The sequence below is a fragment of the Schistocerca serialis genome, chromosome 2, assembly GCF_023864345.2.
Source record: "Schistocerca serialis cubense isolate TAMUIC-IGC-003099 chromosome 2, iqSchSeri2.2, whole genome shotgun sequence".
Lineage (NCBI taxonomy): Eukaryota > Metazoa > Arthropoda > Insecta > Orthoptera > Acrididae > Schistocerca > Schistocerca serialis.
The window spans coordinates 333,843,441-333,857,681 of NC_064639.1; the positions used below are offsets into that span (position 1 = coordinate 333,843,441).

Here is a 14,241-nt window from a genome sequence, read left to right on the forward strand (position 1 = left end):
TGCACATAAAGTCCTTTTATCGAGTTAATTGTATGTGTCTTTGCTTGGAGAAAATAGGACTTAGCAGGGTGACGGAGCATTCGGGCACTCGGAGACGGAAGTAAAGCATCTCCTGAATTAGAAGCCACACACTGGCGGGATGTCCACATTCGAGGCGATTGTCTTCCGTGTCTATCACCTGTGCACTGGGGAGTCAGCTTGAGCAATATTAAGCAGTCTACGTGTTGTCGGAAACTTTTCGTTGACGATGAGGTGGAGCGCATCTCCATCGTAAATATTTTTGGTGAATAGCTCGCCACACCGCAGGTGTCACCAATCCTGGGTCTTTGAGTCACATTCCGAGGGTGATTCGTCATCAGCTGTCAGTACGCATCACTCGCCTTAGGTGCCCTGTGCATGCAAGTAATTATAATCGAGGAAGAGTATTCTGATGTGAGAGGGCACAGGCGCGATGTGAGTGACTGGCATAGGGGGGGGGCTAGGCAGGACGGACGCAACAGCTTATCAATGAGGAGTCCGGTGAAGCTGTACCCACATCCTGATCATTATGATGACGTAAAGGTTCACTACTCGTCTTCGAAAGCATATCAGTGACAATTCTCCGCTGCGATGGGGAAGGATGTGGACGTCAATCTCTTATCTTGAAAAGAAGTCCATTACTAACGAATAACCAAAGGTCTCCTGGATCCGCTGTGCCATCACTGGACACAGCTACGGTGGCCGGCCATTGTACATATAAGTAAACCTAGCATAAAAAGGAGAAATATCTACATAAATGCGTGGAAATTCGACAGGTGTGGGATCGAGGCGTGTCGAGACTGCGGTTATCATTCCGTGATATCGCTACTCACCTCAGTCAAGGTCCTACAACCGTCTGCAAAGACAGCGTGATGCCGCTGACGTGTCAAGTGTTGACGTTGGGCGAACCAGTCAAGTACCGACACAGTCAGTCCAAATTTCTCGAAACTGTGTTAATAAAAGGATAGGGAAAAGTAAAGATGGCGGCATTAATGCTTTCAGTATTCTACAGTCTACCCGCCCTCCCCCCTACCCCCGACCCCCTTGAGTACGTGGCACGTAAAGTTCGTACAACCACATGAAACCGTCATTCTTAGGGGCTGAGCGGGGCGGCGCAGTGATTTTGTTATGACGCGTAGTAATAAGGGGTAGAAATTAGAAAAAAATAATTAGTGAAACTCACAATGTCTCGGGCCATCATGTAATGGCCACGCAGACTGAGGAACCATGTCACGGATTGCGCTGCCCCTCCCGCCGGAGGTTCGAGGCCTCCCTCAGGCATGGGTGTGTAGCTCAAGTTAGTGTAAGCAGTGTGTAAATCTAGGGACCGATGACCTCAGCAATTTGGTCCCTTAGCAATTCACACACATTTGAACGTTTTTGATCATGTAATGCCAGAGGCATAGTCGGAAGCAGGAAGCGAGCTAGTGTGTCGCAAGTCGATCAGGTCGACGACACTGCTTGCCGAGTGAGGAACAATCATTCAGCAGAAAAGAGGACGAAAACCTGAAGGAACTAAAGGAAGCGAGACAAGCATATTCATTAGCTCGTAAGGCATGTTGCAAGAAACTGTATCTACCTAATGCGAGGACATAGCGAGCTACTAGCCTCATGCTAGCTCCCTTTAAATACTCCAGCTCTCAAGCTCTTGTCAGGAGTTCATCATTGGGATCACAGTAATAGCGCTCGATTTTGTGATTATGATACTGTAGTGAGTCTCTGTTCTGGATGCTCCAGCAGAATCTATGAACTACCCGAAGTTGTACCTGAGATGAGGACCTCCACCTGATGAATTTCATGCTGCTCGCCGCCTGCCCACTACTGATGGAAAAATTGACCGTCTTCCAACAACACCACATCACAGAGCGCTGCCAGTACCAGATTTCACGTGGAAGCCCACGTTCCTGTTCAGAATCGGAAGCCTAAAGGTGCTAAAAGCTAGCAGAGGTAGGAAAGACCACACGATTACCTTACACAAGGTATATCGCGGACCCAGCACACTCCGCAGCCGGTGCGAGAACCACTCCGCTCGTCGGCATGTGCCGCGGTACCAGGGTCGCTGAGGTCACCTCCTGGAGGTGCAAACACTGAGCTGACTCGACGGACGTCAGCTAGCATTCAACACGCAGCTGAATTAGCAACAACTGAACCTACTGCAGAAGAACGTCGACTTGACAACATTGTGAAAAAAATATCTAAGCTCTAATAACACTGTACTAGCGTATTGACGCTTCACAGGTTTCCAACAGCTACCCTGACTTCACACAGAGGGTCTCTGCTCGGCCTTCTGCGGTTCAAATCCGCTTCCGGTTATCCTGATTTAGGTTTTCCTTGATTTCCCTAAATCGCTCCAGGCAAATGCCTAAAAGCTTCATTTGACAGAACACGACCGACATCCTTCCCCATCGTTGAAACCTCGTTCCTTATTTCGGATATTGTTCAATACGCGTGTCACAGTAGCTCGAATGCCACATCCTGCCGTTGACAAAAAGTTAAGTAGTTTCCAATTTAGTGAGCAATTATGTGGACTTCATACTAGTGCAACCACTCGAACCGTTCCTCTTCTTTTTCATTAAACTGGCGAAATGTTGGTATGGCACTTGGAGCTACAGTTGTTTTATTTTACTTGTTTGCTTAGTAGCTTAGTAGCTGCCGTACCGTCTGTAGCAGCATTGAGATCTGCTGCGTCTGACACTGAAACATCTGTGTGAGCTGCGCTGCATGCAGCTGAGGTGCCGGAGCTGGGGGTGGGAGAGGTGGCTTGCTCAGTTTGGAATAGCAAATGCAATGAACAGATAATACAAGCAATGAAAATAAACACATAAGCAAAGAAATTTTCTGCAACGCCCACCTAAAATGTAAATGTTATGTGCCTAGGGCCTCCCGTCGGGTAGACCATTCGCCGGATGCAAGTCTTTCGATTTGACGCCACTTCGGCTACTTGCGCGTCGATGGGGATGAAATGATAAAGATTAGGACAACGCAACATCCCGTCCCTGAGAGGAGAAAATCATCGACCCAGTCGTGAATCGATCCCCGGCCCTTGGGATTGACATTCTGTCACGCTGACCACTTTTTTTTATTTTTTCTATTTTTTTTTTTTTTTTTAAGCGTTCGTTCGTTACATCTGCTCAGGGCGGACGTCGTAAGACACTCGTTTTAAGTTCGTTGTTGATCCATTAACTCAGTTTTTTTATTACAGAGTGCAGATAACCCACTGACCGAACACACTGAGCTACCGTACCGGCACCAACTCAGTTACCGGGGGCGGACAACGCCCACCTGAAAACACAGATGAGCAAACACACTATAAGAGACACAGGTGGAACATCTAAACACACCCCTGCAAATAAGAGATAAGGTCGAATTAAGGCTTCAGCAACACGCAAAAGCCCACGACAAAAGAAAACAGTGGCAGCTAGGATGTGGGTTGTCGCTGTTCTTGCTGCTCGGGGTTCGACTCGTCTCCAAATATTATGTCTCCATGCTCATGTATGTGGAGTCTAGGAATCCTGTGTACTCGGCTCGCTAGAGAAACAATTCAAACAAATCTTATTAATGAGTTTTATTGTAGAATGAAAAGATACAGTTACACAGATGTGTCGCAAGCAAAGGGCGATGTACAAGACAAGCAATTTTCTTCAGTATAAACAATCACAAGTCTGTGCCACAAAGACGGCACAAGCGAAGTAACTCGCTTTCAACTGCTATACAAGTGCCTAATCTTGAAATTGCTATTTACCTGTGGTGTCGCCAGTTGGTCGCGGCGCTTATGTCCTCTTCACACAGGGGTCGCTGCTGCGGCGTTGTCGTCCTGGAGAGAGGTCGGTCAGCGTGCGAACGGCTGACGTCTTCTCACAGCCATCTATCGTTCCCGACTGGTGTGCAGGCGCTTTAATTTATGCCGTGACATGTATGTTACATATCTTGTGTCTCGAGCCTTCACTCATGGTTGAATCGTAAATCTTCCATAGGCTTTCCTGTACCGATAACCTATTCTGCTTGCTCTTCGTATAAAACTGGGCCCTAATGAAACACTTGATTAAGACCACGGACAAAACTGGGCCACCATTTCTCAGTTTGTATGCCAAATTTCCACGTCTTAGTGAGACGAAATTAAAAGAGGGTATTTTCGTGGGTCCCTAGACACCCAAACAGTACAAAATTGAACATTTCAACAGCATCCTGACAGAGGTGACGAGAAGAGCCATGAAGGTTTTGTGGGCCTCCTGTTAATGTCAAAGTTAATATTACTGTCTAAAAAACGCTGGTTCAGGTCAAGAAAACTAAGTTCAAAAAGTTTATAGGATGAAGTGTATTAAAAAAAAAAAATAGTTCAAAGGGCTCTGAGTACTATGGGACTCAACTTCTGAGGTCATCAGTCCCCTAGAACTTAGAACTACTTAAACCTAACTAACCTAAGGACATCGCACACATCCATGCCCGAGGCAGGATTCGAACCTGCGACCGTAGCGGTCTCGCGGTTCCAGACTGTAGCGCCTAGAACCACACGGCCACTCCGGCCGGCAAAATGTATTACATATAATTTATTTATATACCGCAGTTATACTATTTATATGCTTTTATATATTGTCTTTGCCGCTAGTACAACTTCACTATTTACTTAAATGTGATTCATTTACTGTAAATTATCAGTCTGTCAATCTGTGTTTGTGATAATATCATACATTATGTACATTTCTGGACATTTATGAACTATGCTACTGTGAAACAGTATTGAGATCTGCTAAGCTAGTACTTGGTAAGCTTTTGTAATACACTTCTTATACCTTAGGTAAAAGTTTGGCCAAGTCCTGATGGTTTATAATATAGTTCCGTAAGGTTCTGAAGATGACAGATTAATCTGTGAAAACTGATAGAACGAAATGAAGAGATCTGTACAACTGATGACTGAATTTTATTCTGAAACCACCGAACCTGGCAATGCTTTGCAATTGCAGAATACGTACGGAAATGGCATATATGTCCGAAATTTGTTGCCCCCCTCTCTTTGCCCATTTTCTCATCCTCCCTCTCTCTTCGTAGATCTCCTCCTATCTGTCTGTGGATCACGTCTCTCCCCTTACTCTGTCCATTTCCCTGACCCCTCTCTCTATGTCCATTTCCATCTGAATGTTAAGTAGAGTATCGTGTAAGATATTGTGGTAAATTTGTCAGGGGCCTTTCGAGATTTTCGTTAACAACAGTTCCCCTTTAGTATTATCTATGTGTTTATATATTTTACGTACAAAGGTTGAACTGATTTTTTGTTATGAAAACATGTGATAGCAGTACTGTGAAACTGAACACATTTTTTTAATTTTTGTTTTCTTTTTTATTAGAAAAAGTCAATTTAGCCGTTATCAGGTGACGAACATTCATATCTGATTTTAATTTCAGACTTTTCCTGTGAATTTTTGGAAAACTTTCATTTCATTCCAACCTTGTCCTGACCATCATGAACACAACAAAGACAAAAATGAACCAAATGTGCAGAGTCACTGTTAGTTGATGATATTCCGTACATATGGAATTGACGTGAATTTCCTATTGCGTTGGAAACGCTGCAATTTTCATCCGATTTTAATGTATTTTGGTCTCCCTTGAAGCAAACTGAATTCTCTTCAGGTCCTCATATCCGATTATTTTATGTTGATACGAGCCGGCCGCTGTGGCGGAGCGGTTCTAGGCGCTTCAGTCCGTAACCGCACTGCTGCTACGGTCGCAGGTTCGAATCCTGCCTCGGGCATGGATGTGTGTGATGTCCTTAGGATTAAGTAGTTCTAAGTCTAGGGGACTGATGACCTCGGATGTTAAGTCCCATAGTGCTTAGAGCCATTGAACCATTTTTCCGGCTTTTTCGTTGGATTTTACAAAAATTTTGTTTAGAAGGAACCTCGTCCTGAAAGTAACAAACGTAAAAAATATCAAAGCGGTCAGGTGTCCGCCGATGATGATGTTTGATGCATGGGGCAACCGATTATTATTTTTATAGTTATGTGCTGCATTTTCTGAGAGAGTAACTGCTGTGAATAACAAATACATATGATTATGTACAATTAACGCGCAGTACTCTTGGGAAGTTGTGAAAGTGGGCGTAGGGAACTGCTCCGCTCCTCCGCACGCCCCACGTTTCCTTTGGCCACCCGCTGCACTGCTGCGAGTGCACGAGATGTTGGCCAGTATTTATTGCACTTAATTATGAATCGGCGAGGATTACATCAGTTGGCGGCCGTCGCTCGATACGCGCTGTCCGGCGCGCGTGCACCAGCTTCCAGGAAATCCCGTCCCCCCCTCTACCGCCCCCCCCCCCCCGCCCCCCCGTGGCGCAGCTCACTGCTGTTGCACGCAGAACGCAACAAACGCACACTCTAGACGTTCCCAGAGGTCGGCGCGCATGTGCAGTGGGGGCCGCGTGGCGTCGCCGCTCATACGGTATTCCGACGGGCCGGCGCCCTGACAAGCTGCATCCGTCAATTCGGCCGAGCCGGCGCGCTTCATCTCAGCCCACTGGCCCCCTGGCCGCCTTACTCCCCCCCTCCGCTTTCAGCCCCCCCTCCGACCACCAGCTTGTTTTTTTCCCGCCTCCGTCTTTTCGCCGCCGCGCTGATGTATAAAGCGGGCGGACCCCTCTCTCCTCCGTCCGCTGCAGATACCGACTGCAGCGCGGATCGGGCTGGCTTTATTCAAAACGTTCGTCGGTTTTAATTAATTTACGTAGCCCGCGCACGGAGTCCTTTACTCGGAACTGTTGTCTAAAGCCTCCAGACACATATATCTTCCCCCCTCCCCTCCATCCCCGCCTGCTCCATCCCAGTTCGGGGCAAGCGAACAAACTGAATTTAAAAACACCGACGTCTGGCGCAAGGCCCTTTTTGCTCTGCAGTCATTTTAAAACCGCTTATATATATCTCTCTCTCCTTCTTTTTCCCCTCCTCCATCTCCCCCTCCCTCTCACTCGAGCCTTTCCATTTCTCGATTTTTCGATACTTTTGTTTTCGCAGTCGCTGCAAGAGTTAAATTAGCGCAGCGCGGCGCAGTGCCGGACCGGGCCGGGCTAAATCAACCTGCGTCGATGTTTTCTTTTCGGCAGGGCCCCCGTGGCTGCGTTTTCTTGTAAGCTGTCACGCCGCGCCGCAAGAAGCAATAATTAGGGACGGCCGGTCTCGGTCTGGAGGTCGCGCGCGCATTTACATCGCCGGCAGACACCGGCAGCGGCAGCGGCGGACGCGGCCGGGAGCCCGCGACCAGTCACGAGGGCGCGGGCCGGCTTTTACTGCCCGCTTTACGGGCGCCGCCAAATTAGACCGCAAGAGGCGCTACGGCGCGACCCTGCCACCTCTGTACGCAATCGCGCGGCTCCGACCGCAGGCGGGTGTCTGCAGTCTCGCCTCGGCGCAGGTGGCGCGACTGACTCTCAAGCCGTCCTCAACTCCGGACGTGTTCCTCACAGCGAAGACCGCTAGGCGTTGTGTCCGCACCCTGGTTGCTGCACGGTGAGACGCCTCAATACCTCTCTACTAGCAAGGAAGGCCGTGGCAAATGCATCATTCGTTAAGCGGAAACGACAGGGTGACGGTCGAAAAAAAAAAACTCGAATTTTTCTTATTACGGAATTCGGATGTACGAGGGTCACTCCAAAAGAAATGCACACTATTTTTTTTAATCCATCTTTTATTCTACAAGTTTGAAAGTTTTGCAGTGTGTAGATACATCCTTTAGGAACAATATTTTCATTTCTCCACATAATTTCCATCCCTCTCAACTGCCTTACGCCATCTTGGAACCAGCGCCTGTATACCCGCACAGTAAAATTCTGGACCAACCTGTTGGAGCCACTGTTTGGCAGCGTGCACAAGGGAGTCATCATCTTCAAACCCTGTTCCACGAAGAGAGTCTTTCCGTTTCCCAAAGAGGTGATAGTTACATGGAGCCAGGTCAGGACTGTAAGGTGGGTGTTTCACTGTTGTCCATCCCAGTTTTGTGATAGCTTCCGTGTTTTTTTTTTTTTTTTTTTTGACTGACATGTCCCGTGCACTGTCGTGCAACAGCAAAACATTCTGCTTTTGTCTATGTGGTCGAACACGACTCAGTCGAAGTTGAATTTTTTTCAGTGTCGTCACATAAAAAACGGTTCAAATGGCTCTGAGCACTATGGGACTTAACAGCTGTGGTCATCAGTCCCCTAGAACTTAGAACTACTTAAACCTAACTAACCTAAGGACATCACACACATCCATGCCCGAGGCAGCATTCGAACCTGCGACCGTAGCAGTCGCGCGGTTCCGGACTGCGCGCCTAGAACCGCGAGACCACCGCTGCCGGCAGTGTCGTCACATATGCATCAGAATTTATGGTGGTTCCACTTGGCATGATGTCCACAAGCAAGAGTCCTTCGGAATCGAAAAACACCGTAGCCACAACTTTTCCAGCAGAAGGTGTAGTTTTGAATTTTTTTTCTTGGCTGAATTTGCATGCTGCCACTCCATTGATTGCCTCTTCGTCTCTGGTGAAAAATGATGGAGCCATGTTTCATCACCTGTCACAATTCTTCCAAGAAATTCATCTCCACCATTCTCGTACTGTTCCAAAAGTTCGCTGCATACCGTTTTTCTTGTTTCTTTGTGAGCCACTGTCAACATCCTGGGAACGCACTTGGCACAAACCTTTTCTAACACCAACACTTCCAGTATTCTGCGAACACTTCCATCCCCTATCCCAACATAGCGTGACAATTCGTTCACTGTGATTCGTCTGTCAGTAGTCACAAATTTCTTAACTATCTGCACACTGTCTGGGCTGTGTGCAGTGCGAGGCCTGCCACTGCGAGGACAATCCTCAATATTTCCGTGCCCGCTTTCATCACATAACCTGCTTGCCACCGACTGTACTGCGATCGACAGCAGCATCTCCATACACCTTTTTCAACCTCTTGTGGATGTTTCCCACTGTCTCGTTTTTACAGCACAGGAATTCTACGACAGCACGTTGCTTCTGACGAGCGTCAAGGGTAGCAGCCATCTTGAAGACATGCTGTGACGGCGCCACTCACGGGAACGGGTTGAAGTAAGTTTGAAAACAAGCGGGAAGGATGTATCTGCACACTATAATACTTTCACACATGCAGAATGAAAATTGTATTTTTACAAAAATAGTGTGCATTTCTTTTGGACTGACCTTCGTATAGACATTGAAGAATTCTTTCCCAAACTATTATGCGCGAACTCCAAAAAGTAACGATTCTGTGAGCGTTGAAACTGAGCATACACGACACACCTCGGGGTTAGAAAACCTGTTACACGCTCGAGCTCCCTATTTATACCGATTTGAGTAAACCTGATTTGCCGGCCGGTGTGGCCGTGCGGTTCTAGGCGCTTCAGTCCGGAACCGCGTGACCGCTACGGTCGCAGGTCCGAATCCTGCCTCGGGGATGGATGTGTGTGATGTCCTTAGTTAGGTTTAAGTAGTGCTGAGTTCTACGGGACTGATGACCACAGATGTTAAGTTCCATAGTGCTCAGAACCATTTGAATCCAAACCTCATTTGCTGGAGCGCTGTTTGGGCGGTTTTACTCGAAATGTGAACGAAAGTTTCCATAGCCTCATTTGGAGATACGCTCCACAATAACATCCAGCCGAAGCGAAATTGTCAAAATTGCTTCAAATTTGGTCTCCTGTCTATTCAATGCAGGCCATACTGCGTTAACGCACGTGGCAGATGGCCTTCAAACGAAAATCGGCGTTGAAATGCTCCGATTCTGTAAGGACGATACGCTCAGAAACGAAATAGCCTTTGAGGACGAAAATGAGAGCCTACCAGGTCAAAGTAGCAGAAAGCGGACATTCACTAGCTGAGGTGATAGTTATTACGGACCAGGCATCCATGATATCCCTTAAATTTGAAGCATTGTCCCTTCTTTTATATGATAAATACTGGTCAAATTTTAAAAGCGTTTCCCTCAAAAACATGTTTTCCGATTTTAATGATTTTTGGTCTCCCTTGAAGCAAACTGAATTCCCTTCAGTTCCTCATATCCGATTTTTGTATGTTGATACGAGGGTTGCTCAGAAAGTAATTCACCTTATCTTTTTTTTTTCAACAGTTCTTTGTTGATCACAATGACAATTATACACACGAAACATTGGTGTTATAGCGTGAAACAAGGGCTTGTATGCCCGTCCGTACCAATCCTTCTCTTGTTGGTGGAGCCAGTACCTCAGTCTAAATCACTTCCTCATCGTTCTCAAAACGTCTTCCACGAATAGAATCCTTCAATGTCCCAAACAAATGGAAGTCCGAGGGGGCTAGGTCAGGGCAGTCAGGTGTGACAGCCGTGAATGGTCTCTCCGACCGCTGCAAATCGTGGAGCTCCGCCGAACCACCTTCTGATGACATCATCCTCCGTTCCCAGCGACTAGCTGTACTTTTGTTGACAGCATATGCTCCATAGACTTGATAATGTGAATAGTCCCCACAGTTTATTTCTCTGCAGTGAGAAATTCAATGACGACACGTTGCTTGTAACGTACGTCACCTACAGACATCATTTTGAAACTGTCCTGCAGCTACGCTACCTGTCGGAGGTGACAGAAACTTGGTGCGCTCACTCAGGAGGCTTCAGCTAATACATGCGTAACGTTTCGCATTCGAAGCATTGTTTTCAGCTGAAAAATAGGGATGCGATTAATTACTTCCTGGGAAACCGTCGTATTTAGAATTATTTCGGCCAAGAAAGAGAGGCTCAAATAGCTCTGAGCACTATGGGACTTAACATCTATGGTCATCAGTACCCTAGAACTTAGAACTACTTAAACCTAACTAACCTAAGGACAGCACACAACACCCAGCCATCACGAGGCAGAGAAAATCCCTGACCCCGCCGGGAATCGAACCCGGGAACCCGGGCGTGGGAAGCGAGAACGCTACCGCACGACCACGAGATGCGGGCAGAAAGAGAGGTCTGAAAGGGGCCATTTTTCAAAATATCTTCAATTTCGAAAAAAAAATTTGAAAATCCCTACGGTGAACCAAAATTGCTTCTGTAAGGACCATGGTGACATGTTAATTTCATATTTCAACCGGACTTACAGCGACAACCGTCGACCTACCTCCTTTCAGGGCTGCCTCGGGAAAATTCCAATTACACAGTGAAGATACTAAATTTTTCAATAGAAGATACCAATAAAAACTCCAATGCATGCTTTCTTCATTGCAGCACTCTCCATTTGCCAACTAGGTCCAATACAGAGAAAAAATCCGGAATTTGAGCAATATTTTCGTTCGTCACACTGTCGTTACCCCCTAATGCGCATTTGGACTACAATTTATGAAGACTGAAAAGATTCCACATAGTTGAACAAAGCAGTCGGCATAAAGGGATGGCTCTTAAAAACCAAAGGGTCTGTGCACACGTTCCAACGCTGCACGTTTCACAGCTGTGTGCGGCCGGGTGGCACACGAGAAATTGGGCACGGACAGATCTGCACGACCTTGTTGCGATGATACCAGACGCCTCGCCCAAAGACTCACTGTGCTTTTGTTCACAGCCATGTCACTGTAAAATCTTTGCAAGCGACTATGAGTATCTGCGATACTCTGATTTTCCGCGAAAAGAAACACAATGACAGCCCTCTTCTTGGAACGCATTTCCGTTACAGGCACTATTTTGAGGGCCACGTATAGCGCCACCACCAATCGGAACGTCGTGAAACAATAGGAGCTTAAGCGGGAGTGTTCCACGATGTCTCACAACAAAATCCGCATTTGTTCGACAGAAATTGGCCCAGAAAGAAAATGTGTTGCATCACTTATTGAACGCCCTCGTATGTAAGAAGACAAGTTTCGAACCAGTGGGTTCATTCTCAAACCTGGCTTACTGAGGCTGCACTGAAAATGCTTAATCTTAATAAAAGACGTGAAAATGGCAATACACTCTTTATAATATTCTTGGAGATGACTATCACAATCAACATGTGCCTTTAAGAAAGTCTGATGTTTGTTCTTAACATCAGGCCCTTTCACCGCAGCCTCAGCAGGTAGACAGCTTCTGCTTTACAAAGGTTTGCGGAATGTACAGTTAGTTACAGACGTCTTGTAGTATCCCATCTCATCGAAGACATTAGCATCTGATGTACGAATCGTTTCGTTTTCGTTACTTCACTGTCTGACGCCGTATACAAGAGGACAAGTCAGCGATGCGGGAACAGCAGATCACAATTTGTTTCGATTCTAAGGACTGAGCATTTATCAACAGCCGGCATTGTGTAGGCATGTGGGTATTTCCTTCCTATCGTATATGACTAATACTGAAAGCTGCTGCCGCTACGGAAAAGAAGAGCCGGTGTTTATGACTATAATTCTCGCACACCTCCAATTTACCTGCTGCTGTTGCCTCTGTCGGACAGTCTCTTCCATTGTTGTCACACAGGTCCTGCATTCCGCGGCCAGCTGCCGTGAGAACTGTATTCCCGGTGAAATCCCTACCCAGCCGACGCATAATCGGTCCAATAATGAAGGCGACACGGGCTGAATGTCCGACAGAGAGCTATGGCGGCGTCTCGCGACAGCGGCAGCGAAGGATTCGCTGCGCCGTGGCTACGTTTAATCTCGCCCACCTGCCACCTGGCTCCTACGCTGGGAACGCAGCGGTCTCCTTTGGGAACAAGCTTTGCAGGAAGCCGATGGTTCTCGGGAGCCTGAACGTGATCGCTTGCTACACCGAGGACTGCCATGTTTACATTGTCTTACTCGCTGACTGCACTGAGTTGACAAATGTCATGAGATACCTCTTAACATCGTGTCGGACATTCCTTTGCTCGGCGTAGCGCAGCAACTCGACGTGGCATGGACTCAATGAGTCACTGGAAGTCCTCTACAGAAATACTGAGCCATAATTGCGAAAGTGTTAAAGGTACAGGATTTTGTGCACAAACTGACCTCTCGATTACATCCGATATATGCTCTACGAGTTCGTTTACGAAATCATCACGAATACGTAAGACTCAAAGTGAGTCGTTGATAGTACATCACTTGAAGAGAATGTTTTTGCGTATTAGGTAATACTGTCTTATCTCCGTGTTTGTCATGCCACCTATTTTTCAGGTCTCTCCAGACAGGATCCATATCCTGTTCCTGTGTAATATCTTTTAGACAGGAAGCAATGAAGCCCTCAAAGGTGACCCTCTGTATATACAGTAAACGAAAGTTTTCTCGAGATCAGTTTCTATACTACTTTTTTCTGAGCCAATGGATGTACGAGATAAAGTGTCAGCGACATTTTATGATCCAGGAATGTGAACTAAAGTAAAACGGAACTCTTGAAGATACAGCGCCCAACGTTTAATTCTATTATGATTCAGATCTGAAGACACGAAAAATCGTAGTCCATGATTATCGGTGTAGACTTTATTGTGTTTGCCCAACAGGAAAAAGAAAAATGTGAAAAATGCCCAAAGGATTGCTAGAGCTTATAATTCAGTTGTCGGATAATTTCTTTCTGATTTCGTTAGAAAACGGCTAGCAAAAGTTGTACTTCCTTGCACAATGATACCATTTTCCTGAAAATCAAGGAATAAACGAACATATAAACCAAATTTTGATGAATCTGTTGCCAAACAACAATTACGTGGCGGATCTGGATGTACAAGAACTGAACGATTCAGAAGTGCATGCTTTAAACTAAGGAACTTGTAAGTAGGCTGTTTAGGTTTTTATGTTGGTAACGCCACGTAGCACTCTGTATGAAAATCACTGACTGTGCTGTGTGCAGTCTGTGGCTGGCTGGCATTATTGAAAAATTGGCTATTGTAGTGTCGGGCAGTTGGACGTGAACAGCGCCTAGCGCTGCGCAGTCGGAGGTGAGCCGCCAGCAGTGGTGGATGTGGGAAGAGAGACGGCAGAGTTTTGAGAGCGGAGGATCTGGACGTGTGTCCATCAGAAAGACTGAATTTGTAATACTGGATACCATGAACGTATATATATATGATGACTTTTGAACACTATTAAGGTAAATATATTGTTTGTTCTCTATCAAAATCTTTCATTTGCTAACTATGTCTATCAGTGGTTAGTGCCTTCAGTAGTTTGAATCTTTTATTTAGCGGGCAGTATTGGCACTCGCTGTATTGCAGTAGTTCGAGTAACGAAGATTTTTGTGAGGTAAGTGATTCATGAAATGTATAGGTTATTGTTAGTCACGGCAATTCTTTTGTAGGGCTTGTTGAA

At 46.3% G+C, this 14,241-nt stretch overlaps 1 protein-coding gene across 1 annotated transcript in view; it reads left to right on the top strand.

The window, feature by feature from the left end:
* Positions 1–890: 890 nt before the first annotated feature.
* The window catches only part of LOC126455958 (forkhead box protein L2-like), a 63,996-nt gene continuing 50,645 nt past the window's right edge, over positions 891–14,241 (top strand). The window contains exons 1-2 of the mRNA XM_050091714.1: positions 891–945; positions 7,112–7,389. Coding sequence (XP_049947671.1) covers positions 891–945; positions 7,112–7,389 — 333 coding nt within the window. The remainder of the gene's footprint in view (positions 946–7,111; positions 7,390–14,241) is intronic.